The following is a 25872-nucleotide window of genomic DNA, read 5'->3' as shown; positions in this document are numbered from 1 at the left end:
CCGGGATATCTTATCCCACGAGAGCAAACATCGCGGTCCGAAAAAACGAATCGAATGGCCCGGAGGGGAGGTTCGCGTGATCTCCGCGCGCGGAGCCCGCCAAGAGGGAGGAGAGCGGGTAACGCAGGAAGATGAGGAGGAGGAAAGGCGATGGGCAGAGGAAGAAAGCGAGAGAAAGAGATCAGACGGAGAGGGGAGGGGAAGGAGGGCGGGAACGCATTGAAACGCGTCATTCGATCGCGAGACCGGTATCAGGTGCAAACCAGTTTCGGTGCATACAGGAGAGCCACCGCGCATCAGCCGATCCGCGAATGGCGACACGCACGCACGCACGCACGCACGCACACACGCAGGTACGTGTGCATACGCGAGCGACCTGTTACGAACGAGTTCGTGCAACGATGTAAATCCGTTGGACTTTGAGAGAAGCTCACATACCGCGCGCGAGTCGCTCTCGCGCATACTTTACGCGCGCGCGCGCGCGGGTCGCGGCGCGAATTCGAGCGTATAGGACGAAACGTGCCACGCGGATCGAGGGGGGAAGAAGAAGAAGAAGAAGAGGCAAGAGGAGGAAAAAGTAGCGTCGCGATTTTATAATCGACGCGACGGCGCGTCGGCGGGAACGTGATCGGTCGTAAACCTCCTGAATTTTGCGATTTATCCCGCGCAATTTCCGCCGCGCGATGTTTCGTTGATACCGATCATCGGCCGGCTATAGAGAGACACGACGATCTTAGCGTGTCGCTTTATTTGTCGAATCGTTGTGTGCACTTAGTCGGACGGGCGTCGTAAACCGCGACGCGCGAGGAAGATGACGAGCACTTTGCGATGTCGCTCGCGAATTAAAACGTTCCGCATCCGAGCGATTGCGACGAGCCGCTTTATGCATACGCCGCGTTAAAACGCGGCAGTGAAAAAATGAGAGAAGAGGTATTATTATGCGAGATTGGTACGACTCGAAGCTAACAAATAAACCTCGGGGAACGTCAGACGCCAATTTATTTCCAATTTTTTATAGTTATTTTTTATGTCAAGATATGAAGAAATCTGTTGTTATTTTTAGCTTAAATTAATTTCTTCAATTTTTTTCGAAATTTTTCAAGTTTTGCACAAGTACACTATTTTATACATATTTAGAACAATATTTATTAAAAATATATATATATATATCTGATTGTCTGTTAAAATTTGCGCACACATGTCGCCGATTATGAATCAGAATCATTTTGTAAAATTCAAAATGGCGGATTTAATATGGCTGACGTCATTGTTGAAAAAGTGTTCAGTTTTACGCTACATTCGACGTTGGGTAATCTTTCGGCTCACCATCCAGCAAACAAGCTCATTTTAACGTCAAAATCTGGTAGAAAATGAATAAGAAATGAACAAAAAACTTCAGAAATTTCGAAAAAATTGAAAAAATTAATTTAAGCTAAAAATGATAACAGATTTCTTTATATTTTGACACTAAAAATAACTATAAAAATTGGAAACAAATCGGCGTCTGACGTTCCCCGCGGTTTACTTGTAAGGATAGCTAGAACTCTCTGGAGATGCTATATTAACGTGTGTGATGAAGCTTTTTTCTTTAGTGGCTCTCCACGATCGCAGATGTTTCAATCAACTTCTACAACGGAATGACAGCTGTCTTCGTGCGTGTCAAAAATCGACGGAGAAACAAATGGGGAGAGAAGCGGACTTGTTAGTAGACAAAATAATACAGCTGGCGACAAAAGTGTAACAAACAGGAGGATTTTTATCGAAGCACCATGCGACGCAATAACAGTGTACGTATTTTTCCTTTAATAGCGGCACGGTCAAGTGCTTCGATCGATTTCTACCACGGGGTGGAAAATGGCATGACAGTCGCGAGGGCATGTCGTTTCTTGCAGCAACCCCGTCATATGCGCATCGCTTCGAGAACATGTCTCGCTTCTGCGAACTACTGGCCGCACGAGATTCGCCTTTTCTTGCCCGTCCTTAATGCGACCTCGTCCACGCTCATTCGCTCACGGAATTACACGGCCTGAAAATTACCGGAGGAACAGGAAAAGGAGGAGGAGGAGGAGGAGGAGGAGGAGGAAGAGGAGGAGGAAGAGGAGGAGGAGGAGGAGGAGGAGGAGGAGGGGGAGGCAGTTGTGCTTCCTGGGAGAAGAGGATCAATCGCCATCGCAGGGATAATAATCCGGTGGCGAAATAACGCAGAGCGCATGACGTACGCGCGCATTAAGCGCGCGCTTTTCTGTCGGACAGCCGATTGACCGCGGTTGACCATTTCCATAATAACACGCCGCTCGTGCGTCGATTAATCTGATTGGGGCTGCGCAACGACGAATCTAACCAATCGCCGCGACCGGCGGTTCAACGATCGTGCGTTAAATAAATCAATTGTATCTCTCTCATCATCTCCGTCTCTCTCCCTCTCGAGCGAACGTTCGATCCAGTTAAGTGATCGATGGCCGTGACGACCGCTTTAAAGCGAACGTTCACGCGTGCATAATAAACACCGCGGTACGCTCGAGCGCGCGGGCGCAAAAAGAAAATCCATTTAATCGCGCGACAAGTGCGCTCGTCAACAAGAACGACTCGATAGCGCCGACTCGATGGTCCTCCACGGTCCGCGACCGCCGGTTTATCTCTTCTTCTCTCTCACAAGGTTGCCTACAAGTAAGTACCGATCGCGCGCTCACAAATTCAGAAACGACGGCGGTGAGAACCGTTCCTGTTCCACGTCGGTGCTCCCGTGAGTCAAACATCCGGCGATCGGCAAGCGAATCGGGAATCTGTCAAACAAGCATGAGTGAAAAACGGGGACACCCGCGGGTGCTGCTCGCGCACGAGCGAGACGCATCGAAAGAAATAATATTTCGCATTCGCGCGGGAGAGGCACTCTCGGAACGCAGACGACGGAATTATCGAATTCGCGTCACGTTCGCAGGCGCGGAGGCGCCTACGATACACCTGCCGCTACGGAGAGACACGTCCGTTTAAGGCGGGATTACAGTCGGACGGACGCGCCTGCGAATCGGACGATTTCTCGTTCCGAGCTCGACCCACGCTCGGATTAAGGCAGCACGTCGATGGGAATCGGAGGAAGCGAGCGCGACTCGACGGACTCTGCCGGATGTAGAGCGAAGATTTACTCGCGATGCCGCAGGAGATTGAAATCGAGAAATCAAACATGACGAGAGGCGTACGGCGAATGTAGTCACTGTTTCACGCTGAAGCAGCACTCCGCCCGAATTCCGGCTCCCGGTTCGGCTTCACCCGGCGCGCGCTTAATTCTCGTGCGATAAACACGCCGGATAAATTTCGAATGCGAATGCGAATAACCGGAGTTTCCCGCGGCCGAAAGAGGCGGCTGAATAATAGTTGTAATTATTTATTTTCTCGCTTCGCCCGGCATTCCGACCGCATTCGGCTTATCTGATTCTCGAGTTGGAATAACATCGCACCTAATATCCGCAAACGGGGCGAATAATGTTGGAAATTATGGACGGCCGCGCTTAACGCTGAATGTGCGGTCGGAATACGATCCTTTGTCTCGCGACTGAGTCGAAGCGCCGGGTTAATTTGGAAAATAAATGCAGGCACGTCCGCGTGTTTGCGAGAGAGAGAGAGAGAGAGAGAGAGAGAGAGAGAGAGAGGGCGAGGGCGCGTTGTATATGTTTTAGAAGACCCGAGGCGTTGTAAAAGCGGCTTTAGACGAGAATACGGCCTGTCCATTCGTCACGACGTCGTGGAACTCTTTAGGCATTCATAGCCGCTCGGAACGACGCTTCGCCCAAGAAAAATTCGAGGGAGCAGAATTCAAATATCGCGCGTCAACTTTCCCTTTCCCGTCCGAGAGGAAGAGGAAAAATGCATTCGACACAGTTTTTTATTACGACGCATAAAAGCCGCGCCGCCGTTTTGACTACGAGCGTGATCGCGAGAGCGCGAACGCTCGTCTTTCGCTCGGCTGTCGTACGTTACTCCCGAGGCGCGCGCGTAATAATCGGCCAATTGTTTTATAAACTGCGCGGAGAGCGCGATAATTCGGTTCCGTCGGCGCCTCGCAGGCCAAACCCCGCAGGCTGTTATTTCAGCTTGACAATATCGCGCCCTGAGCGTTAAGTACGAGAGAGATCGGATCTAATCTTTTAATAGCCGAAAAACAGCGTCCGCCGCGCCGCCTGCTAGGAAAATTCCTCAGGATCCCCTCCCAGAAAGGGCACGCCGAGTGTTGCGCACTCGGAAATCGAACGCGACGCGATGCACACAAGCGGGGAGCGAAGCGCCCCCGGGGGTGAGAATCACGGACGGACTGAGGAGCGGGGCGCGGCCAGGCTCGCGGAGGAGCCGGACAAAAAAAGAGAGCGGAGGAAAAGCACGAGGCGCAGGTCCTTCCGACGTCTCTAAACGCTTATTATGCGGCATTACCGGCAGCCCTATATATGTATAATACGCGGTCACGCGACGTTAACCATTGCGGGAACTCCGCGTCCAGGAGCGGTGCCGGTTTTTTGCTGCTCTGCGCGCGCGCGCGCGCTCGTGGCGTTGGTAATTGTATCCAAGGATATCCGCCGTAATTACTGCAGAAACCGCGCTCTCGCGAGCGCGGCAGTGCTCGACACGGGGAGGGACAGAGAGCAAAGAAGCAGCGCGAAAAAAGCGGAAGAGCTTCCTTTCTAATCTGCAACGCGCGTGTTCGAGTCCGGCCCGCGTCCTGCGATCGAGACGTACGACGCTCGTGTACAACACATACACACACACACACACACACACACACACACACACACACACACACACACGTGTCTCAACATTTGCATACGTGCATCGCCATACGAGACACGTTCGGGACTCGAGTGGAGAGCTATAATTTGTTAAGTCCACCTTAATTGCGACGTCGCGTCTCGAGTGGATCTTACGCACTTGATTCACCGTCCGAGAGAGCTTTCCCCGCGTGTGCGTGTGCGTGTGCGCGTGCGTGTGCGTACGTATGGACGTATCGCCGCGCCGGTGATGTGGACGTGTCAGGCCGCGTGCCATATCTACGATATAATTGTACGGTGGCAAGGCGTAATATTAAAGATCAAGAGAGCACCCGTTCCCTCGACAGGCGATATATAGTCCCGGCTTGTCTCACGGAGAGAATATCGCCGCGGCTGAGCCGAAAGCGGCTCAGCCGGGGATGCCGAAAGATTGCGCGACCTCGACGAAAGACATAGATATCGGAATCTCTCTCGGGAAAAAGGTATTATTTGCAGATGATAGCAGCTATCGCGCTGTGCAAACCGCACGGCCGAGTCGGGCGGATACGACGAGAAACGGCTCGGTATATACGCGGCGCGCGTCTAATGCTGCAGTGAGATCCTGCTACGGAACTAAATTCCGAGATAGTAACATTTGTTCGTGGCGCGAGGCGACACAGTTCGCTCTCTCGGTCGAAGCCGAGGAGGGGCTTCGTCATCAGCTTATTCCAAGTAGCTGAACCAATTTCCGATAATGTCACCTTGAGAACACGGGCGTTTGTTCTCGACAGTTTCGTCAGAGGACGCGTCTCCGACGCGTGGAATCCCGTAAATTCGCGCGGTCATTACGCCAGCCGCCGCTCTTTATCGACGCGCGGGATCTGAGCGGCTGTGCGTGAAACACCTGCATAATTGGACGAAGCGAGGCGCGAAATCGCCGGTGATAATTAAACGGACGGAAGAGCCGCGTGACGCGTTCAACGACGGAACGCAGAAATTTCACGCGATGTGGAAGAAAGAAAATATTCACGTTATCTCGGTCGGATTAATCTCGCAGTTACGAAACTTACTCGAAAGAGCCTGTCTCGTAAATCTCCCTCTCTCTCTTTCTCTCTCTCTCTCTCTCTTTTTCTCTCGTCAAACTCGTATCGTGACGCTTCATGATCATTAAATCAGCACGCTCGGCTAAATTTTTAATTCACGAGTAAAAAGAACGACTCGCCTCCTGCCCGTCGGCTATTTTCAAAGTCCGGGATGCGAATTTGCCACGACTGATCGACAGTCGACTCACGACATTTTCACGACGTTCTTCCTCTAATTTCCTCTCTCATCGCGATCTCTCACCCCCGCGGAGCGTTCGCGATTATCGGATAGCTCCTGCTGGTCGCTCTTGCGGCGTATGCAAAATTGAGAGAAGAGCGAACCCTAGACCACAGGAGAAGAACAAGGAGGATGAGGTTCCGTAGAAGCGGAGGAAGGTAGTTAGAGAGACGCGGGGAGAGCAATAAGAAGCGCAGCAGGCCCGCATGTGACATCCGAGACACTTTTTCTCTTTCCCCGGCTATCTCCTGTCGTCCTCTCGATGCCCTCTCGAAAGGCATCGGCTGGTAAGAAGAAGGTAGAGAAGGAGATTGAATCGTCTCCTCCTGGCCAGCTGGTACCACTTCCCTCCGCCTTTAATCTCTTCCCCTGTCTCAACCTCACGACATGAGGACGAGAGACAGCTCACCCTCTCTCCTACCGTCCCTCTTCATTCTCTCTCTCTCTCTCTCTCTCTCTCTCTCTCTCTCTCTCTCTCTCTCTCTTTCTCTCTCTCTCCAGCTCTCGAGAGTCTTGGCCCTACCTCATCGCGCCTCGTACCGCAGAATCGTGGCGTATTGTAGACTTTTTGAAAGAACACAAAAGGACGCCCGACCGCTGCAAACCTTTGCGGAAAGGACCAAGAATACCACGAAGAGCACGTGTTCGGACGTTCGGTCGTTCGAAAAAGACCTGCGATATTAATTGTTTCGGAAAAGAAAGAAAAAAAAGGGAAACACATCCGTATCCTATGGTTTTCGGTGCGACGTGTAAGCTCGGCCGCGGCGGTAAGGTGCTACATGCGGGACATCGCTTAAACAATCGAGAACGAGATGAAACTTGCGGGAAACTTCCTTCCAAGAGATGGAAGATGCGTCAAAGGGAACGCACAAACGTGGCCACAGACGGACGAGCGAATTTCAAGGTATATTTTCCGAAACATCGTGAGGGAGAAAAGCGACGCGCGAGCAGTCGCGCTGACAGAGACTGATATATTTAAACGCTAGATAATTAAACAACCTGTCGCGATGTACAAAACATTCAGCCCGTCGGGAATTCTGTAGGTGAATTTCCCATAACAATCTGTCGTCAACACACTTAGAGCGCCTGTTTGGGCGAGCGGTTGGAAGTAAACCAGCGGAAGCGTACGACAATGTATGAAAATGAGACGCAAAGCGAGATCAAAGATGAACATTTCCTCTACGTGGCCCACAAGTCTCAAGACAGCGACTATCGTAACAAATTGTCGTAGTGACATGTCGCAACGTAATTGGTAGTTAGCGGTAATTGCATACAAGTAACGCGGTAAGGCATGCAAAAAAATACAGATTAATTATGATCGAGCAAATTTATATAGCTGAACCTAGAGAAAATTAAAATTACGTTGCGACTAAGCACAGATTCACACAGAAGAAGTTGAAACCGAAGGAAACGAAAACAATTATTCTCATAAAACAGAGCCATTTTTGTAAACATTATTTCTCTCGATTACTGCGACTTGTTGTTTCGAGCGTGTCGAGCAACTTATCGAGACTAAATTCTCCAAAGAAATTCATTAATAACTTTATAAAAGAGAAACTTTTATAACTTTATAAAAGAGAAACTTTTATAACTTTATAAAAGAGAAACTTTTATAACTTTATAAAAGAGAAAGATATAGCGCTCTTATTCAAGAGAGAGAGAAATGTCTTCTGTGCATTTGAATTTTCTGTATTATCACGCGATAATATGAAAAAACTTCGAGACGCGGACAATTACGGCAAAATCAACTACCGTTCGACCTTCGACGGGGTGTTTTTTCGACGCGAGAGAAAAAGACACGGCGACGAGGAGAGAGAGCTTGCGCGTCACATCGGGCATTACCGGATTTTTCTCGCAGCTAAGAGGAGGAAGAGTTTTCAACGAGGCGCATAGATAAATCGTAAAAAAATGTCCCTCCCCCCCCTACGAACGGAGAGGAAACGAGAGGAACGGAGAGGAACGCCGACGGGCGGATGGACGAACGGCGCGCACGTTAAAACGTTTAATTGGCTTGCGACGAGTCGTCGCGACGACGACGACGAGCCATTAGACGTGTTTTCCTAGGCGCTACCACTCCACGTAGAGATAATATTTTGAGGATGCGTGGGTCGCGCGCGTTAGTCAGCATTTAAGCCACCTTACGTAAACACCGAATTTTCGACGGTCCAGTCGCAGCAATAACACCGCGTTCGCAAACAACGCGGAAGCCCGACTTACCTCCAATGATCGCGCAGCAGCTTTTTCATCATAAGTCGCGTTTACCGCCGCGAGACGATCCCTTTTACCGTCGCGGTCATCTCCGTTTACTTCGCCTGAAAAACGCGCCTATGCAAATCCATTAACCCTCAGACAAGGGACAGCGCAGCCATTTGGACTCCGAAAGGAGAGAGCCGTCTCTTCTATTTCTGCGTGCTGCGCCCGCATGATTTTACAAGGCGGAATTCTACCTAACTACACCCGCCAAAAACTCTTTGGAAAAATTATCGCAGCGCAGATCAGGTTAATATTGATAGTTCCAGAGGCTCATTCCTAAGCAGTTTGCGCTTTAACTCTCTCAGACTGAATCAACCATTGGAAGCAAATTCGCACTGAAAAGAGGACGCTTCAAAATCCAATGTAAGACGCAAGTTACTCGATTAATGAACCCTCCAAAACAAGTGTCAAGATCAAGATCACTCGCGTTGCGTGAAAATCTCTCTAAAAATTTACCGCGACCTCCCGAATATTTGCGGAGAAAAAGGGAAACAGAAAAAAAAAAAGAGAGAATTTAAAAACGCTTAAAACATTCGTTTCCAGAGAATAGGAGTGACGATCAGCGGTTCCCTGGTCCAACCAGCAGGTACGAAATGGCACGAACTCGATATCCGCGCGACGAGGGATTAAGGCCCTTTCATTCCCCGAGGAATGCATTGTTGAGGGTGATACCTGCGCCCGTTGCGCTCAAGGGCAAGGAAAACAAAAGTGCACCTTACGAACACAACGGCCCCGAAATTCGTATCTGAATTCGTATCTAGATTCGTATACAATGAAGCAACATCGAGAGACGGAGTCGACGGAGCCGGGACAAAGGGCCGAGGAAAAACTAAACTAACTGTCACAGTTAGAAAAGAAAAAGGGAAAAGGCAAAGGAAATTTTCTCTCTCAAAAGGAGCCACCGCTATTACAGAGTGATCCACCGCCTCTGAAACTGGATCGTTGTAATTGCAAGACGGGCAATCGGATCCCCGAGGACAAAAGCCGACGGAAACGAGAGGAAACGCCAGAGTATCATCACCGTTCGCCCTGTGTCCGCACAAGCACCGTTAAAGTGAACCGAAGGGGAAGAGAGGGAGAGAGTTTGCGAGCATTCCTCGCGTTAGAGTATCGGATTGATTCGGATTCCCCGGCGCATACCGAGCTTGATCCCATTCCTAGTGTTGAGGCTACACGAGCGGCGACACGACGGTGGCGGCTGCGACGCGATGGGGTATCGCGTATCAATCTCGCAATGAAGAAACACTTAGTACCATCTATCGCCGATAATAGATTCCCATCTACCTGCCTGCCCACCAGCGCGTGATCTAACGCACGGATCTCCGACGCGGAAACGTCAACGTTTGTTCGCCCGGGAAGGGAGCCAAACGCGCCGTCATCGTCGTCGTCGTCGTCGTCGTCGTCGTCGGCAGCGTGCATTGTCTCGAGCGTAGAGAAGACCGTGTCTTATGTACGGTTAGCGCGTATGAGATCGACGTGTTATCGGACCGGATATCGACGTTATACTGTTATCGAGACGCTCGCTCGGATAATCAAACCGGTAACGGAGACTCCGGACGCGGCTTAGTGGAGAGGAGAAAAAGGGAGACACGCGTAGCGATAGCAGATAACCCCGAGGATAAGCCTGCCTCCAGCGGAGATATTTATTTGTCCGAGTGACGATATAGCCGGGTGTCCTTACGTCCGGCTTCTTATCGGATCGCCGTCTGCGCCCGAGATCGGCGCCAAGATGATTGTTAGGAGAACGAGTCGCGTAAGGACAGTGATATCTTGGCTAGCACGTCCCCGACTGTTGCGCGGGCGATTATCATTAGTGCACCGAGTGCGCGAGCGATGTAGAATCGTATGAAAAAAAAAAGGGGGGCAAGAATGCCGAACAGTGAGATCGCGAACGACTTTTTGCCCCAAGCGAATTGCTTCTCATTCCGTTTTGTTTAATTCGCGAGGAAAAGTCACGCTTCACTCGCCGAAGCGCATCGCGCGATGCGTTATCGCTGTTATGCTGCTCGTGTGTTATTGTATAGCGTATAGCGCAGGCGCTATACAGCAGACAGATGATCTCTGAATAACCAGATTCTGATGGACGTGGCTTTATAATGTATTTAGAGATCAAACGAGAAACATTCCGACTTGTCGTCCGATCGACAGATTAAAACCGAGAGCTTTTATTGTTCCGTTTTTATTATTGTTATTGTTCCGTAAACGCGCTTCGTTCTAAATAAAACTTATCTCATGTGTATGTTCTAAAAATCTCTCGTAAGAGAGAGTCGCGCACACGCGCGCAGATTAAACAAGATCCAGAAACTTTAAAAGCGGGTGAGAGTGAAAATCTTAATAAGCGCAGCGCGGTCATGCCAGCGACATAAAGAGCGTACAGAAAATCAACCTGTTGCGTCCTTCGGCGAGACCGACAAGAGCGTCGATGTTAATTAAGGTCGGATAATTTCTAATTAATACTTCAAGTTGGACGAAAGTCGCAGGGAAAAGTCTTCAAGGCAAAATTTCGACTCGAGAATACTACCGCCGTAGTTTTAACGCCAACAGAAAAAATCCATGGAAAAAAATTCCAGGACAAATGATACTTTGTTACTTGCGTCTGCAATTTCTGTAAATCCGCTTAAACCTTGTCAAAGCTGGCACTCTGTTGGCGTTAGTACTACTCGATGCGACTAATAAAATATGTCAAAATAAAATTGCACAGTCTTGAAAAACTCACTTTCGGTTGCTGGCGAGGAATCGGTCGAATTCGACGGACATCTTGCAGCAGAGGGCCCGCCGATTGTGCGAGGAGGAACACTTGGTGTCGATCATGTGGCCGTCTGAAAGCAAACGGGAAGGAGTTGAGCGCGGGGTGGGCGTGCAATTAATTAAGAGCTTAATAATCATCCTCCCGAGCGGCTGCTACGGCGGCCTAATTAATTCGAGCTGATGGTTCTCGCTTCTTCGGGAGCGCTACCGCCGCTTCCACGGCGGGACGTATCGCGATTAAAGTTGTACATACACGCACACGCGTGCACGGAGCGAGTGTTCTTTGCCAAACAATCGAGATCGTCTTGAATGGAATTTGATTGCAGACTCGAGACTTGCAGAAGTAACTTGCAACAAAAGAGAACGCGCGATACGTGGAAAAATCGTCATCAACTTTACGTCGTTAATAAAATTCGGCCATTGACGGTTTGTAGCATCCATAATTTCCTGAAAGTAGGTAATCGCGCGCAACACGAAGACACGTGACCGTGCATACAGAAAACGCGACGCGGAGTGAGAGAGAGAGAGAGAGAGAGAGAGAGAAATTCGATCGAGTCGAGTTCTCGACGTAAACGATATTTTCCAGCGCGTCGTTACACGCGAGATTTCCGGCGCGAACTTGTCAGCGTCCACACCTGGGCAAACCGCGAAGGGTGGATCGAGTTCGAGTCAGGTAGGAACGGTAATGAGAAATGGCCGATGCGGAGGTGCAAACCGGTGCAGAGCGCGTGGTGAGGTCAAATGTCGGACGGTGCCCGAGGGTTCGCGTGCTCATCCCTCCTCCTACGTACCTCCTTCTGTACCCGATATTATCCTTCTCGGGACCCGCGTCCACCTACGCTCCGCCGGCTTCGCTCGTGACTAATGCGCGGCCCGAGTTATGAGCGGAGCATGAAATAATGTCGAGTTTATTAAGGAGCGCCCGTGCGCTCTTCGTAACGATCCGCGCGAATTTCGTCATTTCTTACGCGCGGTTGCTGATTCGTCATGCTGATGAGTTTCCGATCTTGCTCTACGGCGTTTTCGAGCGACGTGACTAGGAAAATTCCGTGACTAGGTAAATAACCGCTTCATTATATATATATATATATATATAAAAGGACTTTTATGAAACGTTTGTAATGTTTCTGACCAACTGTCTACTTTATCAAAAAACGTGGAAACGAGCTAATCGCCATCAGGCCTCGGCGGCTTTATTTCGCAAATCACGGGCGCACTTTCATCTCGTGATCGACGTTTCGTCCAAGAAATTAATGCCCGCGTAGCGACACACCGCCGATACTTTCTCTTCAGCAACTCTTACCCTCGGCCGCGAGAACGACGCGGTTATGATCGTCCAAAATGATCGAAACTACAAGAGCGAACGAAGACTCGCTTCTCTCACTTCGTCCGCTGCACGATATACTATCCGTGTTCGCGGCGTATCTTTCCGCCCTTCGCCAGCCGTCTCTCATCATCCGTTTTCTCCGCCTCCTCGTCATCCGCATCCGCGCCCGAGGGTGCAGTCGGAGGTGTGCACTATAGCAAGCCGGCAACGATCCGTCTCGTCGGTTAGAATTCGCCGTTGCAGTTATTATCCTCGGTGCTCGGTGCTACTGACTCACGCGCGGATATAAAGCGACGGAATGGAATTTTGAATTACACGAGGAAAAGAGAAGAAGAAAGAAATCGAGCGAGCGAGCGAGCGAGCCGCGAGGGCATTTCATCAGTGCGTAATGATGCAAATAAATTTGCGCGAGTAAACAGAAATATTCCTGCTCTTGGTTTTACTTCTTTCATTCTTCTTTTTTTACATAAGATACTGCACACTCTATATTCCCCGGTGTCATCGATGAATTAACTTAAGGAAAACCGAGCGATTAACAAGCGAGCAAATAAGCGATTTCGCGTAATTAATTTTAATGCGCTGCTTAATAGTCAAAACAATTTAATATGCTCGCCATAAATATAGTGTGCTCACTCCGAGTACGCGAGTACCAAGTTCTAAAGTTCTGCGCGTGTAGAGTGGCTATCGACGCGATCGATTGATCGATCGATCACTCCCGAGGGCTCGCGCAAACCGGTTGATACAGCGTATGCAGATCTCGCCGAACCTATTCGAGCAATTCTCGCGCACACGTGCCTTCTGCTTTCCTCTTTCTCTCTTTCTTTATTTCATACGGCGTGTCGTTTTTTAATTTACTGAACATCCGGTGTCTCGATAATTATCCCCGATACCGCTGCGTATTCGCGACACCGCGACAACAGCAATTCTCGAACGTGACGTTTTCCTTGACGAAAACAAAATCGGCCGAGTTGACGTTTACCATTTCTTCTCCTTCTTATTTCCAAACGTCGTAAATTTTAAGATATGAGAAACAAGTGTACAAAGTGAAGGTCATAAGAGACAAGGACTTGAGACCGTATGCACGCGCACGCGCGTGTGTGCATGTAATTATGAGGTGCTACGCGTCAAAGCGGCTAAACCAGATTTTCTAGATTTCCAGATGGATTAGATGCGCAAATCCGGCGAATTAGTCAGGTTCCGCCAAGTTCCGCTAACATGCAGCCACGATTAATTCAGGTTAACCCGAATTAACCGGTTAATTTGAGTTGACTGTTAAATTTGCAATATATGCTGCGTCCCGCAATATTAAGCGCTAAATAGAGCGGGTATACAGAGAAATGACGTCACACCCGCGTGCCTCGGTTGTTTCGACGCCCCGAGCAATTGTCCAAATAAACCGCACCTTAATCCTGCGACGCTGCGAGCGACACGGAGAGCAGATATGACTAAAATTTCGAAATGATTGACGAGCGACTCGGCTCCTACAAGCGGACGAGACGAGCTCCCGCACACGCGCTCGTTTCGCCAGCAATTATCGCATAAACGAGGACGGCCATTAAGGCCTGCCGCCGTAATTATCCGTGCCTCATATTACACGAGGAGTACACGTACGCTTAGCCCGGGTTTCTTTTTTAATAGAGCCATTTGTAAAGAAAATGTTTACGCGATCGCGCATCGACAGGTGCGCTCTCATAATCTCGAGATCTTCGGTCGACGAATGAAACGGCATCGTCGCGATCATTTCTCATGCCGCGCGCGCGATTTTTCAACCGGTCGCGAATTTTAGCGATTTTAGTAAATACACAAAGTTACAATCATAAATCGACCGCAATGTTGCCTTATAAGTCTCACTGTTAAATCCTGGCAAGAGCAAAGATCGATTTACAACCGACGGCCCATTAAGAGTCTATTATTCTCTAATTATTCAGAAAGAAAGTCTTGCAGTCTTTATTAAAAAAATAATGATGTCTTCTATGTCAAAATTTACGGATATCAATCTTTAATTTATGCGACATGTTAATGAGATACCGAAGAGGAGTCAAGTGCAACGACTCTGTATGACGCATTTACTTGCCCGACTTTTATAAAGAATCACTGGCAAATTCACGAGACTTTGAATGAAAATTCCAGCGTGCAGCTGAACGACAGATAATTGGACTGGCTTTTAATTTGGTCTTGCCAAGTAAAATCAGAGAAGATAAAGGAAAAAGGAGAATACTCACTCGTCTGATTTTGGAAGTACGGGTCCTCCCTGTCGGTGAAGAACCAGGTCTGCAAACAAGAATGAAAGGAAATCGTGTTATATTTTGATTACACACACACACACACACACACACACACACACACACACACACACACACACACACACACATGCACTCGCGATCCGGCTCAACGCGGCGCGGCGCGCGCAATAATCGCGTTGCGGCACGTACGCACTTGATTGTTTACCGCAGACCATCCCAGCAAACAACACGCACCACGTATCGATCGTAAATTTCAGTCCTTTTTCTTATCCCTTCGAAACGAAGCGGGTCGCTCCGTTCGCGTCAGTTACATGCAATAAATCCACTAACCTTGGGGCACTTTGCGCCGCTACGATATTTCTCCCATTTGTATTCGCGAGAGCCCGAAGTCGTACTGACACAACTTCGCGAGGCAAGAAACAAATATAAAACCGTATAAAACAAGTCGCGCGTAATGTTTCGACCTTGCCGTCTGTTTACGATTGTGTCTCCGATCACGCACCCCGGCGATACGTTTGTATACAAACGAAAAAGTTTCAACGATCGCCTCGATAACAGTATTCCTATTGTTTACATCCCGTGTGCTCATGATATGAATAAAATAGAACTGAAAGAACCTTTTATAGAAATAAATCCCCCGGTTATTAACTATAAAATAGCACGAGACGCACGGCACGTAATATTTCGGAATATACGTCCGGCATCCAATAGGGAAGGAAATTTATCTCCTGGGAATTACTGGAACATAAATTCTCCCGTCGGATACGAATCACGAAACTCATCAACAGGAAAGAAAAAAACGGAAACGAGCGTGGCAAGCTTTCTGCCGCCGACTGTACCCTTCAATCGGAAACTACTCGAGTTTCCCGTGTATTTTTCGTGGCGTTAGAAAATTTATATCGAGGCAGCGTGTGTGAAGGAGAGAAAGAGAAAGAGAACTGAGGCTTTCCATTTGTATCTGTCACATCGCATCTCCCTTCCGCGGCACTTGCATCTGGACGAACGTCGTATCACGGCGTCGTTACGTTACGATCGCCGTACACCGCACGTGTTAAAGTACTCGCTTATTTTTAGTTCCCAAGAGTAGTTCCCTTCAGGAAGTGAAGGAGCAAGAACGAACGAAGGGGGATGACGCCGCAGACGTCAGAAGCATTGTATCCCGATGATTTTCACGTGGCCACTGCGTACGTCATTGTACGACCGTAAGGAGGGAGAGGGGGGAGAGAGGGGGGCGAGGGAGAGAGAAAAGGTGAAAGAATTTTCACGGGAAAATTGTCGGCGTGAGGCAATTTCGCCGCCGTAATTTCACACCCACACCGCTTTCTCCGCGCGAACGACTAACAATCCCGTGAACGGCGGCGCGTTGCGGAATTGCGAACTAATTATCCCGATATTTTACGTCGTCCTGGCGTGCGTTTATTAAACGAGCGGGCGAATTGCGCATCACGTCGGCCTGTTCGTCGGTCTGTTTTAATTGGGGCGAAATTAAATCGCTTACCTCGGATGGATTACGGGCGGCTAGAGGTGATAAATAAATCACGCGTGATTTAATCGATGTCGCGATCAGCGGACAGAATTCGGTAAACCGCGTGTAAAGCCAGTCAGCCAGTAGCGATCGCAATTCACGGGGAGTTTGGACGGTAGATCGCGTAGCAGAAGTGCGCGGATTTTCAAGTTACGACGCGCGACATTCGATCTCGAGTTCAGGTTCGACGACACTTTTCCGGATGTCGTCGCAACCGGATGTCCGAGGGCGGGGGGGAGGGCTCAAAATGCGAAGAACGTTAAAAATAGCGCGTGCAACGAGAGGCGCTACAATTGCGACGACAATTTATTCGAGGCATGCGAGGATGGAGAAAAAGAGGGAGGCCGGAGAACTCGTCAGCATTCCCAGAAAGAATATCCGGCAACGAGTGTACGCAGCGTACAAAAATAAGAGACGAGCGAGCGTGTGCGCCGCGGTGACGTCAGTGGCACCGGCGTCGCATTACATCGACATAATTGCATTAATCCGGCGCGTACGGCGTACTTAACGCGTGTCGTCGTTAAGCTGATCTTCGGTCCTTTCGCCCGGGAATTCGTCGAGTTCGCCCGAGTGTCGGTCACTCCGTCGTCCGGCGAGTCGTTTCACGTAGCGCGATAGTCACGCTGCGCCGTAGTTTGTGGATACGGCGAGAGCGCAGAGCCGTATTAAGAGCCGCGCTCGTTACGACTAATTAGGCGGGACGAATTCGTTTCGCGCCGCGGAGGAGAATTTCACGATAGCCCCACCTACGCCGAGCGAACGTCGTCCGCCGGCAATCTCCGAAGCGGAGAAAATTATGCGGGAGTATATCGTTAACTGCGTTAGCTGCGCGAATTTTATAAAACCATCCACGTTCGGCAGAAAGTACATTTCCGAATGACTTCACCGAAGAGACGTTGGGGCACGATCAGCGTAACGACAGTAACCGGTGAAATTCGTATCAGTCGACTGGGTGGGCAAACGAAAAGCGCTCCGCTACAAAAGGGAATCAATTTAAGTAGCTCAAATCGAATTAGCGAACTCGATTTGAGGGTTGTCTGCGGCTGTTTGGCGAACTGTTTGGGTGAATGCGACAAAAGTTTTAGTGGATCTCGTGATAGAAAAATGGACCGATTCTGTATTAAAGACGATTTGTTCAATTCTGTCGTGTAATTGCCATTGTTTTCTATCATATCTTTTAATATACGTATCATACATGTACATGTTTGTGTAAGTGCTGCCATCAAATGCTGAATCAACCACATCTTTGGGAAATTCATCAAAACTTTTGCGGCGCAGCTCAATAATTGCTTTAATTCTTTCCAAGAAATTTTGATATCCTCCGTTGGGATCTCTCTGTAATCGTGTAAAACGAACGAAAAAATTTCGTTCTTCCAGGCGACCGTGAAGCGGTCGCCCCGGCACCTCATCGATCTTCTGAATTGTCTGATTTCTGATTTGTCCAACTCATTAGGATTCTGCGTAAGCAGCGATTGCGACGAATAAATTACAATAAATGAATAAGCAAAAGCGTCAAATATATTCATACATTTGCGCGACGCTGCGAGAGAACATTTCTTCGCGCTCGACCGAGCTTTCGTGCCTCACGTCCGTGGCACGCCGAATTCTCCACGACGCACGCTCGTATCGTAATCTTCAATCAGGAAGGATTGGATAAATATCGTTCGGCGCGGTGGCGCGTCGATTATATCGCACATATTGGGCCAATTGAAAACTACAGTGGCGGCTCGCCGTGAACAAAGCAGAGGCAATGGAAATTAAGAGAAAATAATTCGCCGAAGCGCGAGCGCGCGAGCGAGCGAGCGGGCGAGCCCACATCGGCGCGCCGCGCGAAATTGCCTCGGGGCCTTTTAAGACTTGCTTAAATAACCGAAGTAATCGACCAATTATCCAGAGCCAGTTCAGACCGGTGGAACGACCTTCGTCGATTGGGGGATTGCAGTATCGGCCGAGTCATTCTGAGTAACGACACCGGGCCTGGACCACGCGATCCACACAATCCGGGTCTTTTGGTGGATCACGAAAATTTGTGCCTAGCCGTGTTCACACCTCGCGCCTAATGACACGATAATCGGACGGCATGACTGTCGAATCTTAAAGAGGCGCACAACGAGAGAAATTCCAGACAAATTTGTACTCCGGACACAAACCCGCAGAGAAAAATCTCCCGAAGATTATCGTGAGTAAAAAAAGAGGAGGACAGAGAAGAAGTAACCGAGGGAATAAGTCACCTCGGGGTTTAATCGCTGGGCGAGAGAGAGAGAGAGAGAGAGAGAGAGAGAGAGAGAGAGAGGAGAGGAGAGAGAGAGAGAGAGAGAGAGAGAGAGAGAGAGGTTGATGCAGATGAGAAGCTCCCGAGTATGCTTAAGCAGCAAAACACTGATATCTTTCTTTGCTTAATTTTCGGCGAGATCAGTTTGCCTCGATGGGATTTTACTCGACTTTTAATTGACTACGATTTAACGACGATTATTAAGGAGCCTGGGCGAACGGTGGAATCGATCGAGGCGATTACCTCAATGAATTATCTCGGTGATTTACGTCGATATTGGGGCTTTGCAGAGCATCCTGCGTAGAGGACGATCGCGAGGTGTATCATTAAGCGTTCCCGGGTACACGCGATTTTTCTTAACGTTGTTAAAGCCGGGGTACAACGCGAACAAGACACGCGAGACCTGATTGTTTTCGTGGTTTCTAGGAGGCGGATCCCGAGGCAGGGCAACTCGCGAGTGAGCCGAGTGCCGAGGTATTAACGACTTTGACCCCATTATCGCGCCGCATAAAATACCGGGCACGTAAGGACGAGAAAAGAAGGCGAGGTGGCGAGGTGTATAAACGCGGCCATTAAAGACCATTAACAAAGCCGCGAAAGGGTGGCCGGTGGGAGAAAGGTGAATATGTAGGGACCGCGACGGCAATAAACGCTCGAGCAATGTTCCTCCTCAGTGGAGCGCGTTATTAAAAGGCGTCATCTTGCGATATACGACGGATTAATAATCAAAACATCGCGACGCCGTTTGATTTGGCAGAGGGACACAGGAGGAGAAGAAACCTCAACTGGCCTGACAACCTGCCTGTCGACGTTCTTTCGGGTCCCTCGGAGGGATTTACTTTCCGGCTAGCAAACCAATAGACACGCGAAAGTGTTGACTAAGCGACGACAAACAAAATAAAAGCGATGACGAATAAAACTGCGCATGCGGACAGCGGAAAGGGCACTCGTGTTGTTTCTTTATCTCGCGATATTTCCCATTTTCTCGTAATCGAAATCTCATCGAAAATGAAGCAAAAATTCACTCACAGTTCGATTATGGAAAATACTCCGAGTGAATTCTTAAACCACACGAGCGAATGTTTCGGTCGATGAGAAAGTCGATTTGTTCCTACGAGACGATAGAGTCAGATTCGCGCTCTTCGAACGCGAAGGGAGATATTCACTCGACGATTCGGAGCGGAAAATTCACTCCGTACGAAAAGTCAGCCGAATTCGAGTTACTCGGCTACCTTTCGAGGCGAAGTCTCGCTCGAAGAAATTCAAAGAGCGCAACATTCGTCTCGCTCGAGATACGCTTACGATACGAGCGCAATCTTCGCGAGGATTGCTCGTCGTGCAACTCAAAAAATTCTCGCGAGCGTGCAATCTACATTTTCAAGGGGTATTTTCCCGCAAATAATTCGGAAAGAAACCGATCTACACTTCCAAGACGTGTTGCCCCGATAGACAATTCGTAGCCTCGAGCGGGCGGCCGAGCTTCTACCTGAGTCTATTATCTAAGCCGCGATAAATCACCGAACGTAAATCGAGTCGCGCATTTTTAATTCCGCGAAGAAAGGCAACGCGGGCTTCGCTCGACGCGACCCGTTCGAGATTATTGACGTATAATTTTCTTTCGCCCTTGTTGTTGCTCGACAAACGCGCGCGTCTACGATTTTATTAACATTTAAAATGCTTCGCAGTTTCAATCGAATACGCATAAATGAACTGTTTTTCTATTTCGAAGATAAATATTGCATTTGATTCATTGTGAAATCAAACGGCCGCAAATATACGAAACGAATCGTTCCCGAAGTCGGCACTTTTTACAACACAGAAATGTTCTTTCATTCGATTTATACGATATCACGTACTCGTTGAATGCATTGGATTTCCGCCTCAATGAAAACATGAAAGTCAGTAACGATCCAGATCTCTATCTCTTTCTCTCTCTCTCTCTCTCTCTCTCTCTCTCTCTCTCTCCTTCCCTTCTCTCTCTCTCTCTCTCTCTCTCTCTCTCTCTTTCTCTATCTGTCTCTTACCTGCGAAGGCACCGTCGTTCCGGCCGACTCGCGGGATCGCGGTGCATCGCTTAATTATCGAGAAAGAAGGAACGAAAAGGTGAGTTCGTCGGAAATGCTCTCCTCGTGGGTGGACTAAGTCGGTTAACGCGGAGGTCGCCGGGGTCGGAGGTAAGTCGTGAGATCTTCCCACGAAACACAAGCGACGCCGTACACACGACGCCGGACAGAGACTTTTATTATTCCCATCGCCCTTTTTCACCGCTCGCATCGCGCGGAAAATGCGTACCGAGTCACGGGCAACGACGTACGAGGCAATGAAAAAGCGTGAGATCGACGGACAGAGAGACAGAGAAAAAGAGAGAGAAAGAGAGAGAGAGAAAGGGGGGAAAGAGAAAAAGAGAGAATAATCAGGGATACGAAGCAAATTAAGAGACGCGGCGCGTCGTGAGAATTACAAGCTGCTTAATTACCGGAAGTGAAAAACTGTCCTTCGACCTGTTTTCGACGAGATGAAAAATCGAAAAAGTAACTTTCTCGTAATTTCTCGAGTGCGAATTCGAATGCGGGTGCAAATGTGTAAGTGACAAATGTTAACGCGTTATATTCGACTTATCAAGTATCAAATATCGCTGATGAATTAATAAGGATAAATGCAAAAAGTGGAAGATTCTAAGAGGCACGAAATTACGATGACTAACGCGGCCAATTGGCGTTTCCTATATCGCGCCGTGAAAAATGTGAATCAACGCGCGAGACTCGAGAGACGAGCGAGAGAATCGAGCGTGAAATCAGAAGCCCGACGGACGGAATCGAGTCGGGCTATCGACGAGAGCGACACGAGGCGACGACTCGCCTCGTGGGTCGCTTCATGCTCCTCCAGGAGCGTGGCACAGGTGAGAGAATCAACCTTGCGGGATTACACAGGAAACGCGTGAACGCGTGCAAATCTAGGTAGCAATTACCCGGAGAAACGGTATATTAACCCGAAGAAACGCGGAAGAACGCAGAAGCCGCTGGTCGACACGAACGTCCTCGTCGTGTTGTTGTTGTTGTTATGTTATGTTGTGTTGTGTTCTTATTTCTTCGTCCGGCACGAGGAACGTATATTATATTACAAATATACGCAACGTAAATTATGTACACGCGTCTCGAAGTGCGTGCAGAAAAGAAGAGAACGCGATCGTAGAAGTCGACCGTACGCAGCCCAAGTAACTTATTACAGAAAGATTTGCGAGACTATAAATTGTGCGTGTATGTGTGAACAAAAGCTGCGCGATATTGATTCTCTCGCCGACAATTCGTACATTTATTGATTCACAGACAGATATAGAAATCCATCGCCTTGCTCCTCGAACTCATGAAATATAAATCACCGTCGCAGTCTCCGATTTAATTCGATCGCATGGCCGACGGCATTGTTCTCCTGTAGAGTTTCAGGATGAAAGCTTTTTGCAGAATTTCCCGAGACGACTCCGCGGAAGATCACGATTTACCATTACGCGAATATCCAGCGAAGGGAGCGAATGGGAAGGAAGGAAGGGAGAGACCGTACGGGAAGGAGGGACTGAAGGAGTCCCATTCCCACGGCGTGAGAGCTCGCGAATTCATCGAGCGGATCTTCGGCGACACGGTCTCTGCTGAAGTACGCGCGAATACGCCTCAGTCCACGCGAATACGCTTCGATACCCTCGGATAGGGCCCGACGAGTCGTGCACAAAGTGCGGCCTATTCCGCTCCCCGGGAAAAGCGTATAGATGTATCTCCCGCGGCGATCAAGACGCCGCGATAAGACTATGCGTACATTTATCACGCCTTAACACGATTAACCCCGCCTTCTCTTTACGAGTGATGATTCTCGCAAACTTCGCGGACGCCGCGATTGTTACGAAGCCGTTACTCCCCGAGATATTATTTCCTTCCGATTCTTTACCCCTCCCTCCCTCCCCTTCCTTCACCGTGCGAGCTGCTTCATTATTCTCTCGTCTTTCTTTGTCTTTCTCATTAGTCGGTAGATAATTATCGCGTGTCTCTTGTTATTTAATTGTGTCTTTCTTCCCCCTCAACTGACACTCGCATTTATATCGATTATGCTTGCGTAATATTTTCATATAATATACCATACGTATAAATTCCATGTATTACAATAATTTCTCATAATAAATTCATCGATGTTTCATCAATTCAAATCGATGTTTGACTCTTGACAGTTTGACGAGAATATACAGTTATTTTGCAAAATATAACTCTACAAATTAAACATACCAATATGTTACTTTGGAAAAAAAAAGAAGTTCTATTTTCTATACCTGTCTATAATATATCGATAAGAGATGCACGATATTGCAGGTCTTGCGATAGGTCTAATATTAAAGACTTGATCAACAAACAACGATGATATTATTTCCGCGTGTGAAAGATTCCCTCGTCAAAAGTTAATGCTATTAACTTAAGCCCTTGCATTCAAGTGACTCAAGTCGCGACAGCGCGTGCCAAAGTCGGTGATAAAGTTGCATCTGTATAATGCCCGATCATACATAAATCGCAAGTCGCAAGAAACATCGCAGACGCAGAACATTGGCGGAAACACGTAAAAATTGAATCTCACTTTAGTTTTCCACGTTCGGCCCGCAAAACATACGATGAGTCTTACTCGCGCTTCTTATACTTGGCCCGATATACGTACCATATTGACCAAAACACGTAAAAATTGCACCACGAGCCTGACTCGTGTCTCTTACATTTGGCCGAAAAAGCGATATTACAGGACAAGAGGTTTAATCTCACAAAGCAACAATTGAGAGCAGAACCGCACGATGATCCCGACAATGCCACGATAATATTTACGAAGCGAACGAAATCAGCGAAGCAGTCGAGCGAAGTGGATAACGTCGCAAAATATCGCTAAGTATCGGAATCCCGGGTTTTTAGCGGGCCGCGCTGTATTCCTAAAAATCGAAGGGCAGAGATTCCAAGGCAAAAAGACGGGGAGCGAGCGGCTCCCCGATCAATTCGAAATATTGGAATTACACAGGTCTACAAGAGCATGGCGAGGCACAAAAGGAGAGACTCACCTGATTCTTGGCGAATTGGAACCACGTGGCGATGATGACCGGCAAGCGCGAGTGATGATAATGTTTGGTGGTCTTCACGCTGATAAACACGTCGTCGAGGTTCGTGGTGTACGGTGCCATGGTCGCCGTCGCCACCGGCGGCGTCACCGGCGGCGATTCCTCGCTGATTATCCTCCTCGACGCAGGTGCTTCCACTATCACGCTCCTGCTCACTTCCGCGAGGTTCACCTCGTCGATCCACTGCAACGAGAGAGAGAAGAGAGAGAGAGAGAGAGTGAGAGAGATGCAAAAAGAGGAGTCAGCGGAAAGGAAAGTAAACAAGGCGATTAACGATCAGTATCGCGACAAATCGTGTTACCAATGTGTGAATTATCGCGCCGTTTCGAATGATCGCTCATCGATTCGGTGATAGAGACCTCTCTATTGATCTTGTTCATATGTAACTAATTATAACTTTGTACATATCCTAACGACACGACACGGCAGGTACCGCAGGTGTGGCAGCACACCGGGGTTACCGATGATTCTCCCCAGCGACATTTTGAAATCAAACCTCCTAACCTAACCGTTATCTTATGAATATTCACATATCGTTCGCAAAGGTCTCAAAGGTTATCACGCCAAACGGTGAGGACGCAGAACGAAGCGATCTGAGCTCGAGATCTCTCTCTCTCTCTCTCTCTCTCTCTCTCTCTCTCTCTCTCTCTCTCTCTCTCTCTCTTTCTCTCTCGAGCGTCGAACACGACGGGGTGTTCAATGAGAAACCCCGGGAGAGGGTTTCCCTCCCCACGATCGAGCAACCGACGATCGCCTCGTTCGGCATCGCCGACACATACGACGGTTAGGAGGGCGCGTGCTTCCGCACGACGAGCGCGCCGTAAAACGGCGCGTTAACGAGGACAAGACACGATAAGGAGGAGCGTTCTAATTACCTGACGCTGCGCCACGGCCTGGTAGAGCAAGATCGTGGCGTAGGAGGTGGCGAGTACGAGCGCCAACGCCTGTAGGCCGCGTCTCGTCGGCAGACTTCGCGACATCATGCCGGCGGCGATGGCAGCACCGGATTCCGCGCCGACGACGACGGTGCTGGTGATGGGCGAGTGAAGGCGCGAGCAGCTAACGGTGGTGGACTTGCTGGGCCACCCTTGTCCCGCAATCGCGAGTTCCGCGCATCTATCGTCCCCCCCGGGGTTCACCTGCGGCCACGCCAGCACAGCATCGCTGTCCTCCTTTCGTCTGGCAAACGAAAACGCGCCGACCATAACATACACACACACACGACTAACTTCGTGTCCTTCCCGCGCGGTCACGTGACCGTCTGCGGCCCGGCCAACTTCACGTCGCGCCAAGCACTCTTCTTATCTCTCTCTCTTTCCCCGCTTTGACTTTGACTCCTGTTTTTTTGTGTCCTCGGCGACGCGCGAACTCTCGTCCGCTCGTTCTTCAGTCGTCCTTCGGTCGTGCTCGCAGCAGAGCCGGGATTCTGCTGAGAGAGAGAGAGACACACAGTGCGTCGAATGTGCTATCGATACAGAACGATAAACGGAGTGATAATATGGGACAACGCGACACAAAGCGACGATACGAGGCGCGCGCGCGCGCGCGCGCACCCTCGACGCCGGTCACGTGTCACGTGTTAGAAAAAGCAGCGCGCGAGTCAAACGAGGAACGCTTCCGGAAATAGCGATTTGAGCCTCGCACCGATCGACGCCGGCGTTTCGATCTTTGCTTCGTGTTTCATCCCGTGATTATCGTGTACGGTAATTACGAAGTGTCAATCACTCTTTTTCTCTCTCTCTCTCTCTCTCTCTCTCTCTCTCGGTTTTATGGTTCGAACGTTCGAGAGAAAGAGAGACGAGGTATCGCTGTTGATTCGTTCACTTCAAGTGCGACAGCTTCACGTTCGCACGCGACTCTTTAAAGTAATTGACACTGAATGATCCAAGTCCGTCGCCAACGACGTGCCGGCGTTTTGCATTCCGCTCAAAATTGAGCCGTCGAGAACTGTCAACGCTTCGTGAGTAATAGATCGCGACAATACGATACACGTCGCGAAGCACAATTTGATACTCGCACACACACAGCACAATCACCTACTGTTACCCGGCGCACGACGGCTCGCCGACTGATCACATGAGACGTTGCCGTGACTACGCTGTAAACATCACCATAGCAGGCACGTCGCCGGCCGGTCGCTCGAGGAGGGAGGAAGAGAGTGAAAGAGGGGGATTGCCAACAAGCGTGCGGCCGCCCGAGGGAGGGGACAGATCGAGAGGTGCATACACCGGCGTAAATCGCTCTCTTTCAAATTGCAGCACGCGACCGACCGACGACGAATTGCACCGAAGAAGCATTTCGTTTTGCAAAATGATCG

At 49.2% G+C, this 25872-nt stretch overlaps 1 protein-coding gene across 1 annotated transcript in view; it reads right to left on the bottom strand.

Annotated features, from left to right (window-relative positions):
• fng (Fringe glycosyltransferase) overlaps positions 1-25871 on the bottom strand; it is a 108638-nt gene extending 82767 nt beyond the window's left edge. Inside the window, exons 1-4 of the mRNA XM_011144923.2 lie at positions 24431-25871; positions 23499-23738; positions 14604-14652; positions 11023-11125 (exon numbers count right to left, since the gene is read on the bottom strand). Coding sequence (XP_011143225.1) covers positions 11023-11125; positions 14604-14652; positions 23499-23738; positions 24431-24760 — 722 coding nt within the window. The 5' untranslated portion in view covers positions 24761-25871. The remainder of the gene's footprint in view (positions 1-11022; positions 11126-14603; positions 14653-23498; positions 23739-24430) is intronic.
• Between the last annotated feature and the right edge of the window lies 1 nt (position 25872).

This window comes from Harpegnathos saltator, unplaced genomic scaffold, assembly GCF_003227715.2.
Source record: "Harpegnathos saltator strain DR-91 unplaced genomic scaffold, Hsal_v8.6 scaffold148, whole genome shotgun sequence".
In the NCBI taxonomy this organism is placed as follows: Eukaryota; Metazoa; Arthropoda; class Insecta; order Hymenoptera; family Formicidae; genus Harpegnathos; species Harpegnathos saltator.
This window is presented reverse-complemented; position numbering and strand designations above follow the sequence as displayed.